Source organism: Haliaeetus leucocephalus, unplaced genomic scaffold (assembly GCF_000737465.1).
Source record: "Haliaeetus leucocephalus isolate CR32 unplaced genomic scaffold, Haliaeetus_leucocephalus-4.0 Scaffold339, whole genome shotgun sequence".
NCBI classification, from domain to species: domain Eukaryota; kingdom Metazoa; phylum Chordata; class Aves; order Accipitriformes; family Accipitridae; genus Haliaeetus; species Haliaeetus leucocephalus.
Window position 1 is genome coordinate 15,511,699 of NW_010972775.1, and position 21,698 is coordinate 15,533,396.

At 49.4% G+C, this 21,698-nt stretch overlaps 1 protein-coding gene across 3 annotated transcripts in view; it reads left to right on the forward strand.

Annotated features, from left to right (window-relative positions):
- Window positions 1-21,698, forward strand: part of NTRK3 (neurotrophic tyrosine kinase, receptor, type 3) — a 219,676-nt gene that overhangs the window by 32,663 nt on the left and 165,315 nt on the right. For all 3 annotated transcript variants that reach the window (XM_010571984.1, XM_010571985.1, XM_010571986.1), the window contains exons 2-3: window positions 1,921-1,995; window positions 3,329-3,400. In XM_010571984.1, coding sequence (XP_010570286.1) covers window positions 1,921-1,995; window positions 3,329-3,400 — 147 coding nt within the window. The remainder of the gene's footprint in view (window positions 1-1,920; window positions 1,996-3,328; window positions 3,401-21,698) is intronic.

Genomic DNA, 21,698 nt, shown 5'->3' on the forward strand with positions numbered 1-21,698 from the left:
TTTCTTTCTCTTGGAAGACCCTCTCTTTGGGTATGTAGGAGTTGCAGATGTGAAATGTCTTCAGCTTGTGTTTCTAGCCTTGCTCAGTCCTGCAGTCTTGTGGCCCAGGAGCTGAACTTGCAGTCCTGCCCTGTCTCAGAAGGGTTTCAGTGAGCCGTTGGATCTTTTGACTGACTCCTCCCAGTCTGTGTTTTGTTCTGCAAGTGTTCGCAGGGGCCTTGGATGTTGGCAGGGAATACGAAATGGCTGTAATAATGTCCTGTTTCTCATTCTGTCTGGGACACAGGCGATCCAAGCCGATGAGCAGGTCATTGAGGATGAACGATAACTTACACTGTCATGCAGCAGCCATTTGGGAGCTTATGCTGTGTCCTTACGCTAACCCCTCAGGGTATGCAGACAATTATGGAACATGTGGAAAGCAGAGGTGACTCTTGTGGGTCTCTACTTTTCTTGGATCTGCATGGTGAGAGCAGAGAAATATGTTTAGATTTAGTCCAGGCTTTGTATTTTTCTTTCTTGAGCTGGATGGTATTTGGGATATGGCTCAAATAAGTCCGTATACTTCTGTCACGCTAATTCATCTGTTCTTGTGCAACCACAAGGCACAGTGCTGGAGGAGGAAAGTGTAGCCCCTGTGACTGCTCTGGAAGTGGTCAAAGGTCCCTCTTCTGCTTACCCTCTGGACCACCATGTGGGGTCCTGCAACCTTCTTGCCTAGAATCATAGAATCATGGGATGGTTCTCAGTGTTGGCTCTTCACCCCAACCCTGCATCACTTAGAAATGTTTCCCCTCTACAGGGCCAAGTCCAAAGCCAACTATTGCATCAAGGCAGATGTGAGTTTGGGTGCATGTGTTCATAAATTTTGAAGTTGGGCTTCTTTCACATATTGTCTAAGGGGACCAGATGTTTTTCCCCTTCTCAGTGCACTTTCAGAGAGCACCATCTCCACCTGCTGCCCAGCAAAGACCCTCTTGAAAATGTTTATGCTTTCTGGTGGGAGGGTGTCTGAGTTTAATCTGGGAGAAAGTCCGAGCTGGCCAAGGACTGCCTGGGGGATGAAGACTGAGCTCCTTCCCCACCACACAGCATTGCAGCTTGTTAGCAGAGGCCCATGGCTGCAGCTGGCTGGCCATGCTGCTGCCAGCATCGCTCCTGTGCTGCTGATAACAGGGGACCCCGTTCTCTGGGGCTGTTGATCTGTCACCTTCCCACGGCTCTAATATTTACTGAATAATGATCTCACAGTGACAGATCTATTTCTGGTTTTGTTCTCTATAACATACCTGCAAGAGTGCCCCGGGCGACTGAGGAATTTATAATAAAGCCATGGTTTCCAAAGTGTTTGGTGCTCTCCTGCCAGCGGCAGTTCCAGCCAGCAAAGACTAGGACCCTGTTTGTCTACCCCAGTAAGAAATTGGATAAATGTGACTTTTTTTTTTTTCCATTTAGGCCCTGAGTTTTTGTTGAGAGGTTTTATTTGCATTCACTCCTTTTGCGTGAGCCGTCTCGATCATGTCTTTGTTTTACCAATGTGCGCAGTGAGGTGCAGAGAGGGGCAGTGACTTGGGCAAGGACATTCAATGGCTCGGTTGCACGTTTTACAGTCAAAACTGTTGGTAAAACCATGTTATTTGGCTTTCCCAAAGTGCTAGGAAAACAAAATAAAAAGCAGCATGAGAAACTACTTGATTTGGCAGCGTGATGCGTACTGTACCTGTCTGAGGGTACGGATGCTGAAGCCTAAGCAGGTCCAATCCCCAGACCTGTTGCAAGAAGGTTTTGGCTGAAGGAAGGTGGGAAGAGGTGTGGGGCTGGGTGATAGGGCATGACAAGCTCTCGCTATGTGCTGACCCCTGCATGGGCAGAGCAACCTTTTGGTTGTGCCACAGCTGAGCCTTTCCTTCTTCTCCACAGACACATAGAGAACTGGAAGAACTTGCAGACGCTGAATGCTGTTGACATGGAGCTGTACACGGGACTCCAGAGGCTGTGAGTATGTCCTGCGTGTTGGGGAGAACAGCACCGGGCAGCCCCTTCCAGCAAAGAGCTGCAGCTTCCCTCCATCTGCAGTCTCTGCGCCATGATGTTTAGAGCCTGTTTAAGCTACTGGCTCTGTGGTATTTTGCTACGAGACTCTGCAAAATGGAGCAGTGGTGCTTTTTGGTCTTTGCTGGGTCTGTGAGAAGGAAGATCGCTAGCTCCTGACAGCTCTGTCAACATACATGAGCCCTGACCTCTCTTCTCCCCCGTGGTTTTGGTTCTGGCCTTGTGCGTTGTTCTGACTCATTTCAGCCCCACAATGCGAAATTCCAGCTGTCGCCATTGATCCTTCATTGCTGGGCTGTTGGTCCTCATTTAGCACAGTTGCCATCACGGTGGTCCTGCACAATAAGGCAATTGCATCTCCCTGTGCAACCCTCCGAGCACCAGGAAAGGTTGACTTTGTGCATCACGGAGGGGAAGCTGAGGTCCATGAGATTGAAGGGGCTTGCCAGGTGCTTGGGAAGCCTGGCTGAGTGAGGATACCGCTCAATCCCTTAATTCCCCCTCCTAGAGCTGGGAGCACCCTGGGTGCTACTTGCATGAGATGCACAGTGCTGCTCAGGGTTAATTGGAGACTCTGCTAATGTGTTTCACTGGGAGCTTTACACCATGTACAGCTTGCTTGCAGGCTGGAGGAGAGGTGTACATTGCTGAGCACTCGATAACCCAACCCCAGCAAGCTGTACTTTTAACACACCCCCCCCTTGTAAGCAGGCTGGCTGCTGTTCTCATTTCACCTAAGAAAGCAGCAATGGAGTCAGGCATAGTTTTGTCTGCAGCAGATATTAATAAGCCCTGGTCATAGTGCTGATACAGCTTCTCCAAAACAGGGTGGGCAGAGGATTCCCCCTTCAGTGTCCATAACTCCCTATGCAAAATACTGACCCCCTCCTTATCAGAGCTGCAAGCAGAAGGGTTTTCTCTCGGAAGGGGAGATGGCAGTGCTGGGTGTTAGGTTTGCTGTGGGGCCAGGCAGTGCTGCTTGTGAAGATGGAGGGAGAAGAGGGGAGCAGAAGATGCTCTGGGCTGCTCCAGCAAGCCTTGGGGGATGTGTGGGGAGAGTCTCACCCAGCAGCAGCTCTGTGCTGTCACCATATCAGATGAAGCTGAAAAGCCCGATTTCCTTTTTGCTTGTAACTCATAGAGGCTGTCTGGGGAGAGATGTTCCTCCTGGGTGGGGGCACTGCAGGGCTCCCAGTTCACCTCAGGTGCTGAGCACAGGGTTTTAGAGCAGTCGTCACCCTTGACTCCATCGCTGCCCTTCTGTATGTCTTTGCAGGACAATCAGGAACTCAGGACTACGAAACATCCAGCCACGCGCCTTTGCCAAGAACCCTCACCTGCGCTACATGTGAGTGCCGGCGGCTCCTGCCCCCTTTTCCCTCTGCTCTCTAGAAAGGCAATCCCCAAAGCGCCCGTTGGGGAGAACAGCGGGAGGGACGGGGGATGCTCATGGGGAAAGGGAGGGGAGAGGTGGTAAAGGGCAGGAGAAGGAAAAGCGAAGGCACAGGGAAGTGCAATGGGCTGCGATGCAGAATGGGGCAAGCTCCTTCTGGGCAGCTGATGGGTTTAGGTTTCTACTAACTGCCCTGGCTTTGATTGCTGCTCTAACGAGCACTTGAGTTATTAGCAGCCTTATGGTGGCTGGTGTACATTTCCCTTTCTGCAGAGTTTGGGGGGCAGCTGCATGCCCCAGCACACAGTCGGAGCCTGCCCTGCTCGTTAGCTTTTGTGCCAGAAAGGTGCCCTTTGGTTAAATCCTGGGGTGTGAAGCTGCCAGCTCTGCTCCTAATTGACTTCTTAAACTGGCATCTGCAGCAGGCCTGGGGTAGGGACATTTTGTGCCAGAGAGACTAGAGGCCTGTTATCATGGGACATTACATAAGTGTCTAGCTGCTGGGGCATCGTTAGCCACCAGGTACAGTCTTCAGGGGAATTCCTGCATCCCTGAGGCCAAGGGCACTGATTTATTTTCTGGATATGTATTTACTTTTCCCAAGGGGATAAAGGAAAGCCTGAATTTCAGGTAAGTGTGCAAGGCACTCCATGGCATTGAAATAGCTCATCAAAGTGACTGTGTCTGAGATCAAACCCCTCTCAGCTCCAGTATAGATATAAAAGGTGAAAAGGGGTTGGTGAGAGGCCCTGGCCTTAGGCATGAGCTGGTGGGCTGGATGTGCGTATCCCTGCTTTTTGGAAACTAATGCTAGTGGCTTCTTCCATGAAAGACAGCCGTAGCATGCAATCTGTTTGAGTCTGTGGATGCATGTGGCCATCGATATGGGCATGTTCCTGGCGGAGGGAGATAGATGTGACCTGCAGAGCAGGATAGATTTGTCTTTTGATATCTGCTCAGACATGATGTGAACTGAAAAACACCAAAAGCTTCTTTTTTGGAAAACCAGTTACAGTTGCTAAGTGACGGTAAAGTACTTGCTAAATAGGAGATCTGCAGTATCAAAGGGCAGGAATAGTTAAGGATGTGTGAACAAGCATGGAGCTTTTTTGAGTTTAAAGAAGTGCATCTTTTGTCATAATAAACCCTTCTTAAAGCTGACCACTGGGATTTTCCTGATTTCTGTGCTTTGTTATTTTGATTTGTAGTGTTTGTTTTGTGTTTTCTGTAGTTGTTTGTTACTGGGAAGTGTTCTCTCTGAATACCTCTCCCAATTGATTTTTTTTTTGGGGGGGGGGATGGGATGGATGTTGTTTGTCAATTGTGCAGTTGCTGTTTATGTATCTAGCAGATAAAATGAATAACATTTGATTCCTGATGAAATTAGTTTGGATGTCATAGGAGTTTAGAAGGCCATGAATGCTCGTTTTGAGGCTAAAAGTGTCATTAATGTGTACACATGCAATTGTTGTTGCTTTTTCCAAAAGTGTTTGTTTTTGTCTTTTGAGATTACTTTTGAGATTGGAAAAAACCCCACATCCATCTTGTGTCAAGAGTTAAGGTTGGTATGTGGTGATGAAATATGTGTTTGTTTACTGCTTGGGCCGTGTAAGATTGATCATGTTCTTAACATCTTTCTTTCCTTGCCTTTTGAAGCTTGAGGCAAGTAAGTGTATTATTTGGTTAGTGTTTGCCAGCGGGTTTTGATGCTGTTCCTGGCACCTAGCAGCATGGATGTTTGCAAAGTGGATGTCCCCCATGGCAGATACCGGGCACCTGGGGATGGAGACCTGGTGCTTGCAGGGATGGTGGCTCCCTCCTGCTCCCCAGAGGCTCTTGGACCATGGTGCTGCTGCTCCCTTGTAGCCAGGCAGCTTTTTCTGGGGTGGCTCCCCAGGCTTTGTGCAGCCTGGCAGGCACCTGGTGCCACCTGGGGTTCATGGCCACGGCCGTGGCACCATGCAAATGCATTGGGGTGCCTCCTTGGCTGCTCCGCAGCCGCTACCTCCCGGGAGCGTGGCTCACCAAAGTCCTGACATTTTCTGCAGCCGCTGCACGTAGGAGCCAGGGATAAAAGGATTAATGGAAATGTCACTCTGCTGTAAGTCTTGGGCTGCCGTAACCAGGTACAGTAGCTGACAGGAGTGAGGGATACTGTCCCAATCCCTTTGTGGTGGGGCTGGCTGCAGCTAGATGGGGGCTGGGGCTGGGGCCTGTGGGATGTTGTTCTTAAGGCTTGTTGAGTTACTGCTACGCGTTATCGCTGCTGCTTGGTTTTTCCTTCTCCTTTGCTGGCTGTTTGGATGATTGCAAGTGGAGTTGAGTCAATAAGATGGCAAATGTGTCTAATGAATGACAGAGAGGTTTCGCTGCCAGGGAGGGCTGGCACAGGGTGGTGGGGACCCTGGGCTGGACCTTTGCAGGGTGCTATAAGCTGGGTCTGAGCAGCAGCAGCAGGCGTTTTTCCACACAGAACTTGTGTATAAACTGTGAGGACTCAAAAGCTGGTTCCCTCCCATCCTGAGTTAAATCCTAGCTTCCTGCTGAAGGGAGTTTTTTCCTAGTGCCTTTCATCAAGGTTTGCTCCTCTCAGATGGGCCAGATAGCTCTGCCTTCTCCCAGCAACTTCTATTTCTGGCCCTTCCTCTGTGCATGTGCTTGTCTTCAGACCCCAGCTGTGCAATCACAAGCAGATCACTTATCCCAGCTCTAATTGCATGAGCTCGGGTTTGCGGGGGTTTCTTTAAGATAATGGTTCTGGATGAGGTTTGGCTTGTTTTTTTTCTCCCCTTCCCCATCACAAGAGTTGGGGAGGAAAGGCAAGAAACCCACGAAGGGCATTTTCAGCCTTCAGCTGCCTGAGTGGTAGAGCTCAGAGTGGTCCAAAGTGCAGCCTGGCAGAGTCAGTCATGCCTGTCCTTTAATGTTTGAAATTAGCTGTATAAGGGTAAGGGGCATGAGGCCAACCTAATCAGTGGAGGAGCAGTGGGTGACTGGGAGCCAGAGTTGTGGATCTAGAAATAGCTTTGGACCTCTCTCCCTTCTCCTTGAATGAGGAGAGGTAGGGCTCCACAGCATCGGTGCTGTGAAGCCTATCATCATGGTTTAACCCCAGCTGGTAACTGAGCACCATGTAGCTGCTCACTCACTCCCCCTGCCCCCCCCAGTGGGATGGGGGAAAGAATCGGGGGGAAAAAAAAAAGTAAAATTCATGGGTTGAGATAAGAACAGTTTAATAGAAAGGAAAAAACTAATAATGATAATTATAATAATAAAATGACAATAATAATAAAATGATTGGAATATACAAGTTGCTCACCACCCGCCGACTGATGCTATCTCAGCCGAAACCAGCACACCTATCACTGGTACAGAGGCAATTAATCCAAAATATATAACAGCGGGTTTTGCATGTGGATCTGCCTTTTCTGGTGGTACTTGGGCTGAGGTGGTTGACTCCTTCCAGAATAAGTACTGGCTAGGTGTTGAATGGGGATGGATGTGGGTCTGATCTAAACTGGATATCATCCAGTGCCATTTTGTGCCCTCACTGGAGGTCTTTCTGCTGGGAAAAGTTGCATTGGTGGGTTCCTGGTCCCATTTCTGTGCAGCTTTCACAGCCCTTCAGCTAATATGGGGATGGTCCTGGAGAACACCACACACTGGATGCGAGGACTAGCAGGTCTAGGCTGTGGAAAACTGAGCCCTTGTAGTCAAGATTTGTGGAAGTTAGTGATAGCAGGTGATGCGGGTGAATGTAGGAAATGTTTGTTGACAGTAAACCTCAGCCTTTGGCTTGAGGCTGTACAAGAAAACTTTAGGATGATATGGTTCCTAAATTTGAGACATACAAACCATGTGAATACATATTTATTATGTTGCTGTGTTTAGCACAGCTTATTGAGTAAAGTCTTGCATGCTCTCACTCTCTGTTCTTCTAATAACACTGAAATGCTTTGGCCAGTTGATGGAGGATTACAAGTCATGAGGATAGCAAGTTCCTACACGTATCATGAAAATAAGCAGAGGAATAGTAAAGAGAGATTGTTGTAGTGCCTTCTGGGGAAGAATACAACATTATCACATTCCTCATTAGGCACTGGGAAATCTGCAGGAGAGCTCAGCTTCACAGAGCACCAGGAATCAGTGCACAGGAGAGGACAGGACGTGTTTGCTGCTGGCCAAAGCGTCCAGCCTTTGCTGGCTGTGGGACAGTGGAGCTGTAGGAGAGTAGGCTTCCAGCAGGTTGTGCCTAGAGCTAGGCAAGTTGACGTTTGTAATGCCTGAGTCCCTCTTTACTGGGAAGCAGGTACTTAAGAGACTGTGATTCCCTCTGAATGCTTTCCTGGGTGGCTGCATACTCAGCCAGCCAGTCAGGAGGCACTGCCTTGTATTTGCAGAGGGTAATTGTGCACACCTTATTTATTGTGTAGTAAAGAAAACAAATTAATGTTGTGTAATTATAGAGACAGGCACACTTTTAAATAAGGCTTAAGTAGTCAGAAATCTGTTTAGAAAATTAATAATTGCCATTTCTGTCTGCATTCAGAGGCTCTTCTTAAACTGTCTTCTGGAGGTTTATACATGCTCTAAATTGGTTTGTGAGCTGGCCAAGACACAGCTCCTGTCAAAGAGCTCTCTCTCAGCACTGCCTGCCATAGTAAGGATGGGGTTCAGGATCAAGCTTTCTCTTCTAGACTTTACCCAAGGGTCTTAAAGATGGAGACCCTGGAGTGCTTTTTGCTGAGTGTAACTGGTTTTTGAGTATGGTATGGTCAGATCACCTGCTCCACAGGTATCTTTATCTGTGTGATCCTGTCAGTCTTTTTCTCCCAAAAATGAGGATTGGGGAAGATCTGGAAGGTGCTGGCAGGAATGCACAGGGACCTGCTCTGCCTGGTGAAAGACTGAGCTGGCTGATCTGTGGGCTTGTTTTCACAGGCAAACCTGAGCTGTGATTAATCTGGAGCTTCCCAGAACCTCCTCTGTTGGCTGTGCTGTTTTCTGAGGATGGGGTTAGCTTCGGTGTCCTGGTTGGGTTCATGGCAGTTTTGCACTGTCGTATGAACTGGTACCCTGGTATTGGATGTAGTTTGTAGCTTTGACGGGGGAATTCCCAGAGATGTGTTATGATTTTAGGCTTTGATAGGAAAGAAACTGGGCTGCCTCCCCTGAAAATTGAGGTGGCTGAGGCAGCACAAGGTTGGTGAGTCACTCTCTGCCCTCTTCAGTGCTGTTTCAGGACAGCACTCAAAGCCCTCCAGCAGCTGAGTCCTGTGTGCTTTTGAAGGGCTGCAGGCAACCATCTTGCAAGGCTGGCAAGGTTCACCTTCTTTGCTCTGTGTGTCTGGGAGCTTGATTGAGATCTTACACTAAATAAAGAAATAAACAAAATATCAGACGCTGAATTACTGCAAGTATAGCGCTGTTGCCTCTCAGTCATGCCTCAAGGGTCATTTCCCCCTGCTTTGTAGTTAATGATCTATTGCCTTGCTCTGAAAGAGCCATTCTTATATACGAAGCAGGGTTAAACTCTCTTTTGCTCTCTTCCTATAACCAGCTCCAGGCCCTGTGACTACCTGCAACCCTCTGCTTGATTCTGGATGTCCTGTTGCCCTTCCTCCTCCTTCCTGATGATTTCTCCCTGCTTTGTCCTTTCATCGCTGCACTGCTGTCATACCCATCCTGGCAGTCTCCTCCCAGCCCAAACTGTCATCTGTTAATTGCTCTTGATTTCCTGTCCACACTCTCGAGTCAGTGTAGCCTAACAAGTCCGTGTGTATGAGCTGGGGCACGGTATATGACTATATGTAAGCTCTGAGCTCACTGGGAGCGTGAAGTAAAATCCATTTATCTAAAACACCTCCTTGATAGTTTAATGTGTTTTATGTTGTATTTGCAAAGGACTAAATAGGAACCGAATTACTCCATGAATATAGGCAAAATAAGAAGTACGAGAGAGGTTTAAACAGCCTTTAATTTCCATCAGGTGAATGTTCCTTTACTATCCCTAATCAGGCAGGCAGCTTGGGTACCCTTTGATTCCCATTTGTACCCTAAGGATGTTCCTGCTTCAGCCCCTTCTTGGAGCAAATCAGGGAGGCATTTTCCCCCATGTGTCTCTAGTTCTTCTGTAAAATGCTGGGCATGCTTATAGAGCAGTCACTAAAATAAACAGCAGTAATATCTCCTCTGCTTCCATAAACTTTCCTGTTCTGCCCCCCATCTGCTTCATCCCCTGGATGCCAGTGTAGCGCATGTCCTTGCTGATATGCTAATCAGCAGCAGTGGTTTGATGGCATGTTTATTCCCAGTCATTACAGCAGGTGACAGATAAGCAGTTAACTGCAGCTATTCCTTTTCCTGCAGTGGCAGAAGTAGGTCCTGTGTTTTACTGGCCATTATGCACAAGGCCAGGGGAGAGACCGGTTCCCTGCAGGACTGTGACTTTCCTTCAGACTGGGTCAAAATCATTTGACCTGCATTCAGAGGGCTGGGTAACTAATTCCTGGCTGCAGGCTGCTTTGCTTGGCTTTGGAGAGGGTTTATTGTATTGTAATAGGAGGCGGAGTGGTGAGTTTGTGACTGATTTACTCTGGTGGGACCTGGGAAAGAAAGTTTCCAACTCAAGCAACTGTGCACCTTGCAGCAAGACTTGTCCTGCCTTGGTTCCCTATCTGGAAACCTAGAATAGCATTTGTTTTTTTTTCTGGTTTCATTTGATCTTTTTGCAGCATAACACCTTGTATGGTTTCTAGTGAAACCTGGCCTTGAATTGTGGGATACTGTTGCAATGCAAGATGAGTTATAACAATGCTATCACAAATATTTGTTGCCTGCTCAGATTCTTATGTTATGCCTATCTCTGGTACCTGGGCGCTCGGGATTTTGCTGTCGCTTTGTCTCTCCTTCCTTCCTTTGAAATGTTGAGATGTTCTTTCCAGCTGCATTGTGTGCCTATGTGACTTATGTCCCTTTCTGCAATTTGATCAATTGTCTTTTGGCAGACATGTGAAATGGGCAACTGTAGTTTAGCAAAGGTTCTGTTTTTTCCCATCCTCTCTTTAAAGAAGGCTGCAGACAATGCTGGGGATGTTTTGAATGAGGCTGTTCTTACATGGGGGTGTGTGTGTTTGTGTCTTTTTGCAAGCTTTGTTTCAGGATTGGGGTAAAATGTAAACTTTAGAGAAGTTGGGATTTTGGGGGGGCTCATCCTCTGTGACATAGTCCTTGCTGTGCAACAATGGCCTGATGGATGTCTTGTTGTGAGCTTCCCTTCAAAGGGAGGCCAAACATTCCTCTCAGATGGGATCATGAAGATCAGGTGTAGCTGTGTCTTGATTAAACCTCACCACATCTTTGAGATCACCAGCAGCACAGAATGAGCTGATTTCTGGAGATTTGGGCATGACAAGGACAGGATCTTGTTCCTAGGGTTCTGAGTCCACTGCAGCATGGAGGTACTCCAGAAACAGCCTCTGGCTGTCCCTTTTGCTTGGTCCCCAAACCCTGTGGCTCAGTTGATTAGATGTGGTGCAAAACATGTCTTACCTGGCTATGCCAGTGTGAGGGGTGTTGCACAGGGAGAAGGACCCTCCCCAAGAAGGACCTGAGGATGTGGAAGCCTGCTTGAAGGCTGCTGGGGGAGAGAGTGAATAATCATGGCAGGATGAGTGAAAGTTAAGTGACTGCACAAGTTATCTCACCTGGGATTTTTCTTTCCATGATATTAGTTTACTAACAGTATGATTGCAGGGCTGATTTTTCCTTTTTGATGTACAGGCAATAAGCACCAGGGCAGAAAAACAGAAACATTAAAGTCATATGTTATTTGAGCAATAAGATATGACAGGGCATGAATGACGGGACATTAATTCATGATGGTGTGTGCCTAGGCAAGAATTTAAATGTCCTAAGTTAGGCAGTCATGTGTTTTATTGGAATTATAAAATTTTATTAGAAAACTGGGCGAGGGGGTGGAGTTTCCCACCAGCCCCCTCCCCTCATTTGTATTTGTGAAGGGATGAGCTGTGAATTAGGTCGGATGCAAGAGGCTGTGGGGATATTGACAAGGCTGCCGGTAAGAGCCCGGGGTTTGTCTTCCCCAGGGCCTGTGGGTAACCGTGTCTGTAGACTTGCTAGTGACTGAAGATGAGTGTGTTTCGTGTCTGCTGTCCTCCAGCATGCCGTGAGGTCGTGCGTGGCCTTTCCCAGGACTGCTCTTCAGGCAGCTCTGCTGGTGCCCACGCGTGTCCCGTGGGGTGGGGCCGTGCCCGGCACCGTGCGCCCCGCGGGGCCGCGCTTCAGCACCACGGACAGGGCCCCCGGGCCTCCCTGCCTGCCCCGCCGGCCTCCAGGCTTCCAACTCAAATGCCAACCTTCCCAGCCTCCAGCTGAGCTTCCCTGCTTCCCAGCCTCCAGCTGAGCTTCCCTGCTTCCCAGCCTCCTGTCTTCTCTGCCTGCAGCTGGGCCTTCCTGCTGCCAAATCAGCTCTGACCTCTCTGCCTGCAGCCTAGAACCAGCCCCAGCCAGCCTGCCTGCGGCGTGGGCCCTGGCCTCTAGCCTTGTGCAGGCCTCTGGGACCTCCCTGCCTCTCTGCTTGCAGACTGGCCTCTGATCCAACCTCCCTGCCTGCACTGAAGCCTCCTGGTTTCCCTACCTCTTGCTCAGCCTCGATGTGCAGCTTGGCCCCCCTGCACGCAGCCCCTGTCTCCTTTGCCCTTCTCTTAGAACAAACTCACTCCCCTTCCAGCCTAGCCAAGCACCCCAGGGCAGTGAGCGGAGCAGTGGCTGTGCACACCTGGCTGCAGGTGCAAGCTGGATCAAGCCATCAGGTGTGAGCCCACCTGAGGGGTGATCAGCCTGGTTGTACTGCCAGCGGTGCCTTTATTCCTCCATCTCTCCTGCTATGAAGCCAGTCTGCCGAGGTGCCTGTTTGACAGACGCAGTACAAACTTTCTGAACTGCAGTGGCTCCTGGCACTGGCTTTGCTCTGCAGCATGAATGGAGTTGTCTTGCAGCACTGCTACCCAGCTGCTGTCTGTGGGTTTCTCACATGAGTAGTTCTCTAGGAGATCTGCCATCCAACCTCACTGCAACTGCAACCCGTGGGCTTTGGCTAAATGTTTGTTGTATCCAGTTGTGCGTGTTGATAATTGTGGGTAATTTGCTGTCTCAGAATAATGAAAGAATGCCTGCTGCAGTCTGAAGCACTCGGTGCTTCATGGTGATTAGTCTTTTCACTTGAAAATATTCCTCACAGTGACCAATATTTGAAGATAAAGGGTGGGTGAAAGATACTTCTCCTTTTTAAGTACATCATGTATTGAGAAGAACAGGAAAAATGTAACTGCCGTGTCTAGATATTCTTGTTGGTTTTGATACAGCTAATTGTCAAAGACAAAACATGTTTCTGCTTTTGGGGTGGTTATAAGCAAGGAATGTAGCAAGTAGGCTTCGCTGGACTCTGTATTAAGTCACCAACAGTTCCCTGTCCCCCTCAGCCAAGTGTGCCTGGGGCTGTGATGAGGTACATCCCTGCCTGCCCCGCCGGCCTCCAGGCTTCCAACTCAAATGCCAACCTTCCCAGCCTCCAGCTGAGCTTCCCTGCTTCCCAGCCTCCAGCTGAGCTTCCCTGCTTCCCAGCCTCCTGTCTTCTCTGCCTGCAGCTGGGCCTTCCTGCTGCCAAATCAGCTCTGACCTCTCTGCCTGCAGCCTAGAACCAGCCCCAGCCAGGTGTAGCTGCAGGCAGGGCTCTGCTTAGAGCATTACTCCTCCCTGTCTGCTCAGCTGCTGGAAACAGAAGCATTTCTGCCCAAAAGTCTATGCCCATGCTCAGGTGCGCTCCCGGCATCTGCTGCCTCCCTGCTCCCCATCCCCACCCCACAGGCCCCTGGAGGAAAGCAGCAGCCTAGTGTGAGGCAGGTCCCTGCTTGATGCTGTCTGTCTCCTAGGCTGAGTGTTTTTCTTGCCGTTTGATGAGGTGTAGCTGGAGCATGTCAGCCTCACCTCCTGCTGTGGCCAGGAGCCTCAACACAGCATGGGAGGTGGCAGCTGCCATCTCTGCTGGCTGACGGCGTGGTCCCATCAGTCCCATATTCCCCACAGGTGCACCTCCCCATGCCAGCCCACTGCCCCTGCATGCTCACCAGCTCTGGTCCCTCGTGGTGTCCAGCTGCTGCTTCCAGGCTCCCTGTGCTATGGGTGCAGGTAGCTCTGCTCCCTGCAGAGGTGGGGTGAGTGCTGTAGGCTCATGGCAGGCTTTCTTTTCATTAGCTGGTGTAAACACAGCTCCTTGGCAGCAGCCTGCTTTTCTGAGCCCAGGAAGACCATTTTTCCTTTTATCTATAATTTAGTAAAGTGTCAAGCCACAGAAGTTTTAACGATAATAAGCAGCAGAGGAAATTTATTTATTTGCTGCAAAGGTGGGTTTCATTCCAGGTCTGTGGGTGGTTGGGTTTTTTTGTGTTTTTTTTTTTTTTTTTTACTTTTCCCTCACAAGAAATGTTGGCTGCTCATGCAACCTCCCTTCCAGTGCGTTCAAGTGACCTTCCCTGCAAAGCACACCACTGCAGTTCCTGCTTGGCTCAGTGGCTTTCCAGCCCCTCTCCCATGCAGGACCTGTGGGCCAAGTCAGCTGGGAAATAAGAAGCAAGGAAAACATAGTGAGGTGGGAGTATTCATGTGCTTGGTGAGGTGTAAGGGGAGAAAAGGGAGTCAAGAGTTCCCCATCTTTGTGCATTGCTCACATCTGCTTCCCAGACCAGCCTCTGTGATGGATTTGACTACTGAGGAAAAGAAGGGAAGAGCTTTTTTGCGATTACATGGAGCACTTGCGTTCTGTCAGCCTATGAAGCTGCCAGTGGTAACTGGAGATAAGAAATGGATCCATGTCATATGGAAGGACCAGGGTTCCTTCCTGAGGTACACGAAGACAGAGAGTGGAGCTTGGGGCTGGTCAAGGATGAGAAGGGGATGGGATGTGGCTGTGGGAGGGACAGGGACCAGTCTGGAGAGAGAGGGTTGGAGAAGGATTGGAGCAAGGAGTCATTGGGAAAGAAGGTTGAAATGGAGAAGGCGGATGGGGAAAATAGATCTGGAGAGGAGAGGGAGGGTTGACTGGGGTAGGGAAGAAGCATGTGTGTGTGGGAGCTCTGCGGGGGGAAGCAAGTGGAAGGAAGAAATGGGTTTGCTAGCTAATACTTGGGAACTGTGCCTCTGAATTAACCAGAACCTTCCTCTCCCCCTTCGATGTGGCTTTGGAGGCAATACTAGAATCTTCCTAATTATTTTTCTTGGATGAGTTTTGCGATCCTGATGATATTAATTATTCTTAAAGGTCAACAGCACTCACTTGAATCCCCTTCTGTTCTATCATGTAATCAGTTAATTAATTGGAAACCATTTAGCAGTGTCTGCCGAGAGCTTAGCCTGCCTTATGCCCTGTTGTTTTGCTATTGCTAGGAGATATATCTGTGTGTGTGTGTATATATATATATATATTCATATTTGCACCCCTTCCTTTCTTCAGAAGCTCTGCAGAGCACTTGGTACTGTCCCAGCCCATCGCAGCCTCTGGCACCCCTCCCTGAGGCAGGCAAACTGGGGCTCAGGCCCAGCTATTACTTCTCTCTTTACTAAACCCCTGCAAGAGCAGTGTTTGAGATTATTCAGGGCTCATTGATTTCTGGGCATCCAAGTAGGTGGGGATTTTTTTTTTTTTTCAATATAAATTTGATGCAAGAGCCCTCTAACAGCTGAGAGCACAGTCCTAGTTCAGGAGGGAAAGGGAAGACCAGACCCTGTCCCAGCGCATCTGTGCTCAATGTGTTGAAGTTGAGGCTCTTGTTGGACCTTGTCCAGCTCTCCCAGTGCCTGCCTGTGCATTTGGGGTGATCTCCCAGCTGGGGTGGTACCTCCTGAGCACCTATCCTTGCTGCTTCAGTATATTCAAGGGAGAGGTGGTGGGAAACATGTGGAAGCCTGAGAGGGCACATGTTTGGGGACTGGTGTCACTGCATACTTGGAGATGCTAGGAAATGCCCCTTGGGCATGACTCTTCTTCCTACGCTGTCTTCTTGAGCTGTGCCTTGTCACAGCACAGAGTTCTCTTCTCTTGCACAGAGCGATTGGGTTTGCTCTAGGTCCACTGGAAACCTGTGAGTAGGAGGCATTCCCCAGTCGTTCTCTGTTCCTTGCTCAAAGAAACATACAATTTGAAGCAAACAGGCAGGATAAACCCAACCCCTCACTGGAGCTGTCAGCTGGCAACCCTTGTTCTCAATAGGCACGCATCTCCAGTATTATTTCTGCCTGCCGAAGCAGGAGAAAAGCCCAGCATACAGTTATATTTCAGGCCTAATGGATCTAAAATTACTACAGTTTGGGAGAGAAGAGATGGGGTGGGCACAGAGCAGCCCTGAGGATGTCTCAGCTGCAGGAGGGCAGCTGTGGGGAAGGGCTCTTGCCATTGCAGGTTGATTTTTCTTTTCCTTGAGCAGAAGACTGGCATGTTCTATGGATGCTGCTGGACTCTGCCTTGCAGGGCAGCTTGTAGGCAAAGGGAAAGCAACTGCAGGGCTGACCCAGCTTTTAACCTTTCCTCGAGTCCTCTGATTGCCCAAATGTCTTTGGAGAAGAGCAATGAAAACTGCACACAACAAGGGAGAGGTGAGTGTAGTCCAGAGGGCCAGATCCCCACATCTGATCTGCCTCGAAGCATAGGGGATAATATTACACACATCTGCTGATGACTTTCCATCTATACTGTGTGCTGAACCAAAACTGTGAGCAACAATACCTCTGAGGGGTGATTTGTCTCCAAAAAAAGCTTCATGCAGCTGGGAGATGCCTCAGAAGAGATGACTTGGAGGGTGTGGAAACATCATGGGGTTGGAGATGGCCTTTAAAGTATTTTGGGATGGGCTGTGATGAAGGCAGCAGCAGGAGATGGCTTGCTGCATTGGCAAAGGCAGTGGGAGGAGAGGCGTGGGGCAGATGTGTCGCTGGCACGGGCCGTTGGAGCCCTGTGATGGAGGCGTGGTGCCTTACGCCTTCCCACTTGCTCTGCAACTTCTGTTTTGTAATGCTATTGTTTAAAGAACAATGCAGGAGACCAGCCCCTTCCTCCTCCTTCAGCCCTGTTCAGTGACAGTTGGGATTTTACAAATCAAGGTCGTGCAGCTGGGAAATACAGAGGGGTTGGTGGTTCTTCCTCTGGCTTCGCACGTCCAGGGCTAGTGGGTGTGCACATGGAGTGGCAGGATCTCTTCTTATGTGTCACCCGTGATGGTCTCTTGCTATCCTCTGATGCAGGATGCTTTGAGTTTGGGAAATTATTGCAAATTCTGGCTCTAGCCCTAGAACAAGAAATAATTTGGGGGGAATGAGACGATAACGTTGTGGGACATGCAGTGTGACACAAGCCTTACGAGGCATAGGACAGTACCCGTGGAGGCGAGAAAGGAGAGTTAGCTACACTGTCCAAACTCACAAAGTAAGACTGAATAGCGGAGGCTTTTTGATTCTGCTGTGTTTGGGGTCAGTAAAGACCTGGGTGTTGCCAAGGGGCTGCTTGAGGAGCAGAACTGGACTGTAGGTAATGCCAGACCACGGCTGTCTTACTCCTCCATAGCACCAATATACATGTCCTGGTGCTGAGCCCAGACAGAGAGCACAAATGGGAGAACTGCTGGCAGCTATGAAATCTCAAGCTGACCAATTTAACACTGTGTCCTGTTCTGCTAACTCCGCTTTCCAGGCATGCGAGGCTTGCATGCGCTTGGCATTGCCCAGTGCTTTTGCAGGCTCTATCTCAAGCACATCCTGCTGGGGCTTTGTGCTGAGCTATCGGAGATTTCAATTGAGTCTAATATTTGCAGAGCCTGATTTGTGGGGAGGCCTGTACTGCCACAGCTTCTGGGACTTTCTGGGGTAATTTTAGCACATTCATTAAGGGAGGACAGTACATTTTTTCCCTTAATGAGCAAAGCTGCTTACTAAACAGGAAAAGGAGGGAGGGGGAAGGGGAGGGAAGGGCGGGCAGTGGGGAGTGTAACATTGCTTTTAGAGGTCACTGAAGTTATCTGGCAGGGACGAGCAAGCCCCAGAGTGACTTTCCAGCATTTCTCTGGTTCAAACCCAAAGCTTTAGCAGCTTGCTTGCTGCAGAAATGAAGTCTGCATGGAGCTACCCCTACACCTACAGCAGCATGCAAGGCTGCTGACATTTTCCTCTTCTGTGGCCACCAGCACCTGGCCAAGGGTGCAGTGAGCTGTGAGATGATGGGAAGCACCTGTTGTGCCCAGATCCCAGGGCATATCAAGGGAGTCCCACGCGGTGCCACTGGCATATCCAGCGCTGTGGGCCACAGCTGAGGATGTGCATCTTGCCTCTTATTTCTGGCAGGCAGTCGCTCGTGCTCCCTCAGCCCCAGCTGCTCTGCCCAGTTAATCCCAATCAGGATTTTCAGAGTGGCACTGTGTTATTAAGACGTGTGAAAAACTTCTTCCATGCAGAAGTAAATGTGTCAGGTAGGAAACAAGGGCAAGTGGAGGATGGCGATGTGCGGAGGAGGGACAGGCGCAGAGGGTCCCTCCTCAGCAGCAGCGTTTCTGCTGTTGTGTTGGGCTGAACTGCATAATATAGCTTACAGTTTAATTACAGGGGCTCCTGCTTGTTGGTGTCATTAATGAGGCAACTGGCTTAATTTAGCTGAATAAAAATGGCTTTAATAGTGGAAACACTTTTGGCTGCTGGGTAACTGAGGGGAAAGAAAACATGCCGTCTCCTCTTGGACTGAAGTCCACTTGTTCTGGGCCGCAGGGATCCAGACTCCTCTTTTTGTCCCACGCCCACTCATCCCTTTTTAAACACAGGAACTTGTTCAGCAGATGTACCTCCATGGCCCCATATGTCACTCATGCTGGGACAAAATGGCAATGCTCACCTCCCCTCCCCTGCCGGTCCCCAGCAAGGTCTCCACAGTGCCTGTGGGAGAGTGTGCACGGCACCACGTGTCCCCTCCTGAAACATAGGAGGAGGATAGATGGAGGGAGAGAGCAAGGACTGGGACTTTGCTGTCACTCAGTGATAACATCTGCCTTTGAGGTGTGCATGGGGTTGTTGGTGGAGAAGGCTGGTAGGGATATGGCATGATATGGTGGGATGAGCCAGCCATCTGCAAAGCAGGAGGCTTAGGAGCATGACTGCTGCGGCAGTTGGAGAGCGGAGTGATGTTGAGCCTGAATCACGAGTGGGTTGGGTGTCTGCTGTCTCCTGGACCTGGCCCAGGTGAGATCCATCCAACCCCTTCTCCCTACCCAACTCCTTTGAAACCTGCTCTGGAGGCAAAAAGGACCCTGGCAGCTGTTTCTAAAGACTGTCTCTGTGGAAAATAACATTGTGTGAGTGATGGAGAAAATGTCCCATGCCAAAGAAGCAGTCTGAGTATGTTCTAGAGGTGTGGACGGCAGGTCTGTCCTGAGAGAGACAGGCTCCCGTTCACTGCTGAGAAATACACAGGGAAGGCGTTTCACTTCACTCCTGCTGTGTTTCCTCGATGTGTGATGTGCTGTATTTTATTACAGGTGGAGCTGATGCATAGGCTGTTATAAAGGTTGTCTGGCATGCTCCAGTACAGGACTGCTTCCACTTTCCTATAACTCTGCCAAATTCTAATTGCTTAGGCTGAAGTTTTCTGTTGGGTGTCTGCTCCTGGCTGAATTAATTTTTTTAGATTATTTCCTCCTAGTTTCAATAAAAACCTGCTCAAATGTTTGAGGTGGTGGAAGAGAGGGGGTGAAGCAGGCTGTTTTGCTCAAGCTAGAAAATACTGGTGATGCTCCTGTTACAGAGCACCTGCACTCTCCTTTTGTGGAGAGGAAGAAACTTTGTCAAAGGGGAAATTTTGCTTGGAAGACTTGATTTTGCTCTGGGATGTCTCCTTACATAGGTAGAACGGCTCTTGATCCAGTTGAAGGGGAGAAGTTTTGCAAAGGATGTTTGGGAAGAAAATAGGGGAGATGAGGAGCGGCCGCTCTTCTTGTGACACTGGGGTTAGGATGGGAGAATGTGAAAATGAGTAAGATCACAGGAAATCTGGGCATGGATAAGGAAATATCTGAGAATAGCTGAGAAGTATTTGGGAGTGGCTGGAGAGCAATGGGTAGTGTGATTCAGCCTGCTGGGGACAAGTGGCCGGGTGGGGAGGAAAGCAAACTGTTGGGGAGGAGAGACCTGGCACTGCCCAGCCACGGGCACAGGAGGATGGGGGTTCTGGTCACTGCAAACAATGGGAATTTGGAGATGACAACAAACTTTCAGCCTTGGAAACAGCAGTGGGAAGGCAGAATGGGCAGCTGGAGCTGGGAGAGGTCTAGTCCTGGCTGGGAGGGCCTTGATTTTCCCCTGTCCTCCCTATTTATGCTCTACAAAATACTGGGAAACTCGGTGCACGCAGCCAAGGTTTGAGCACAGGGGGAACCTCATGAGTGCCAAACAGGAGTTACAAAGCACCGGAGCTCAGAGCTTCACCTGTGGAGCTGTAATTTAATCTCTTTGTGTGCATGTACTGCGATACTGTCTCTAATTACACAATCACACGCTATCTTCCCCAGGAAACCTGCCCCATCCGGCAGGCGGGATGGATCTATTCTGGGGAGAAATCAGTGCTGTGCAGTGAGGTTTCTCTGTAGGAGCTCTCTATCTTTTGCAGCAGCAGTCAGCAGATGTACCCTTTGTGTGTGGAAACCCAAACCTGACTTTTGGAGTTTTTGTGACTGAAATGGTGTATTTTTAATGTGTGTTTGTGTGCAGCCCCTTTCTGTCTCTGTGCTGAGATCAGGGACCTTTGCAAGAGTCCATTGCAAGGACCTTTCTGACATTTTAAACTGAGGTGTCTGTTTCCAATGACAAACACGTTTGTCCCTGTGTGTGTGTTCTGGCCAATCTGAAACAGAGCTGTTGGTCTGTGTTCCCCTGACCAGCCCTACAGAAGTTGATGGTCAGGTCGGTTTGGACACCGGCTTTGCCCTTTGAGAGCCGAGTCTCCTGCCAGATGTGTGCAAGTGAAGACCCATCTCCTCTTTGCCTAATACTTGCTGTGGTTTGTTGTCTGAGGGGAGGAGGTGGTAGGCGTTGGTTTCCAGGGACTGCAGGAGATGAGAAGCGGGGCACATCTGCCTGGCAAAGCTCCTTGCATTAGTGAGGATGTTTCCTTTCTCCATCTCTCTGTGTCCTAAATTGTAATAACACGATCATGCTATTTTTGATTCCCTTATTTGCGTGGAAAGCCTGTTGTTTTTTCTCTTCTCTTTCAGAATCCAATTTTCTCCTGACATTTCTGCCTAATGTAGCAAAACATGACCTTTGAGAAAGGACATTCCAGCAAGATTCACTCCCTCCTCTGCATCTCTGCCTCTCTCCCACATCTTGCTGTCTCTCATGCATCCCCCTTTACGCTTCCTTCTTCTCCCTGGCTTGGGGGAGGGAGTTTACTGTCTTGCTTTTCAGTAGCAGCGAGCTTCTCCTTCCCCTCCTACTTTTCATCTGTCTTTGCAAAGTTTCCAGGTGCTCAGTGCTCCGGGGTGGATAAAAGAGGGATTTTTGCAATATTTCTTTCTCCTCCTGCTTAGCTTCACCTGCTATTTTTGCCACCTTTCTAAACTTTAGTGGAGGCTGGAAGCAGTTTGTCTACAGCCGTAGGAATGGTGGGATCTTAGTCATGTGAAATGAGGTACCTGTGGTTTGCCATGGTTTCCACAGCGGGATAGTCTGATGTGAAGCTGAGCCAGAATTTAATGATGCAGCACTGTGCCATCATGGTGGTTGGGCTTATTTTTCTGCCAGGCTCGTGGAGAGCCTCTGGGATGATGGTTTGCTGTGTGAGCTGCAGCAGCTTCCCCACTCCTAATTGCAGAGTTTTGAGCTTTGCAGCATCGCTTGGTAGCAGGTGGGACAGGACCAGAGTTGTTTTTCCCTTGTTGGTCCCTGGGCTGTGCCCTCTGCATTTGTCCAATGTGTGTCTGCCCTTGCTGCAACCTGGTGTAAGGCAACAAATGAACCTCTCATCCCAAATCCTCATGCATCAGACCTGCACTGGCAGGAGCCTTTCCAGGATTTGCTCTCTTGGTTTTAGCATGTTTCTGCAAATCAAACAAGGATTGTGGGCTGAGCCCAGCACAGCTGGGCTGACTGCTGTCACTTCTGTGCCACCTTGTCCCATACCTCCTCTCTGGCCAGCTGAGGGTTTAAT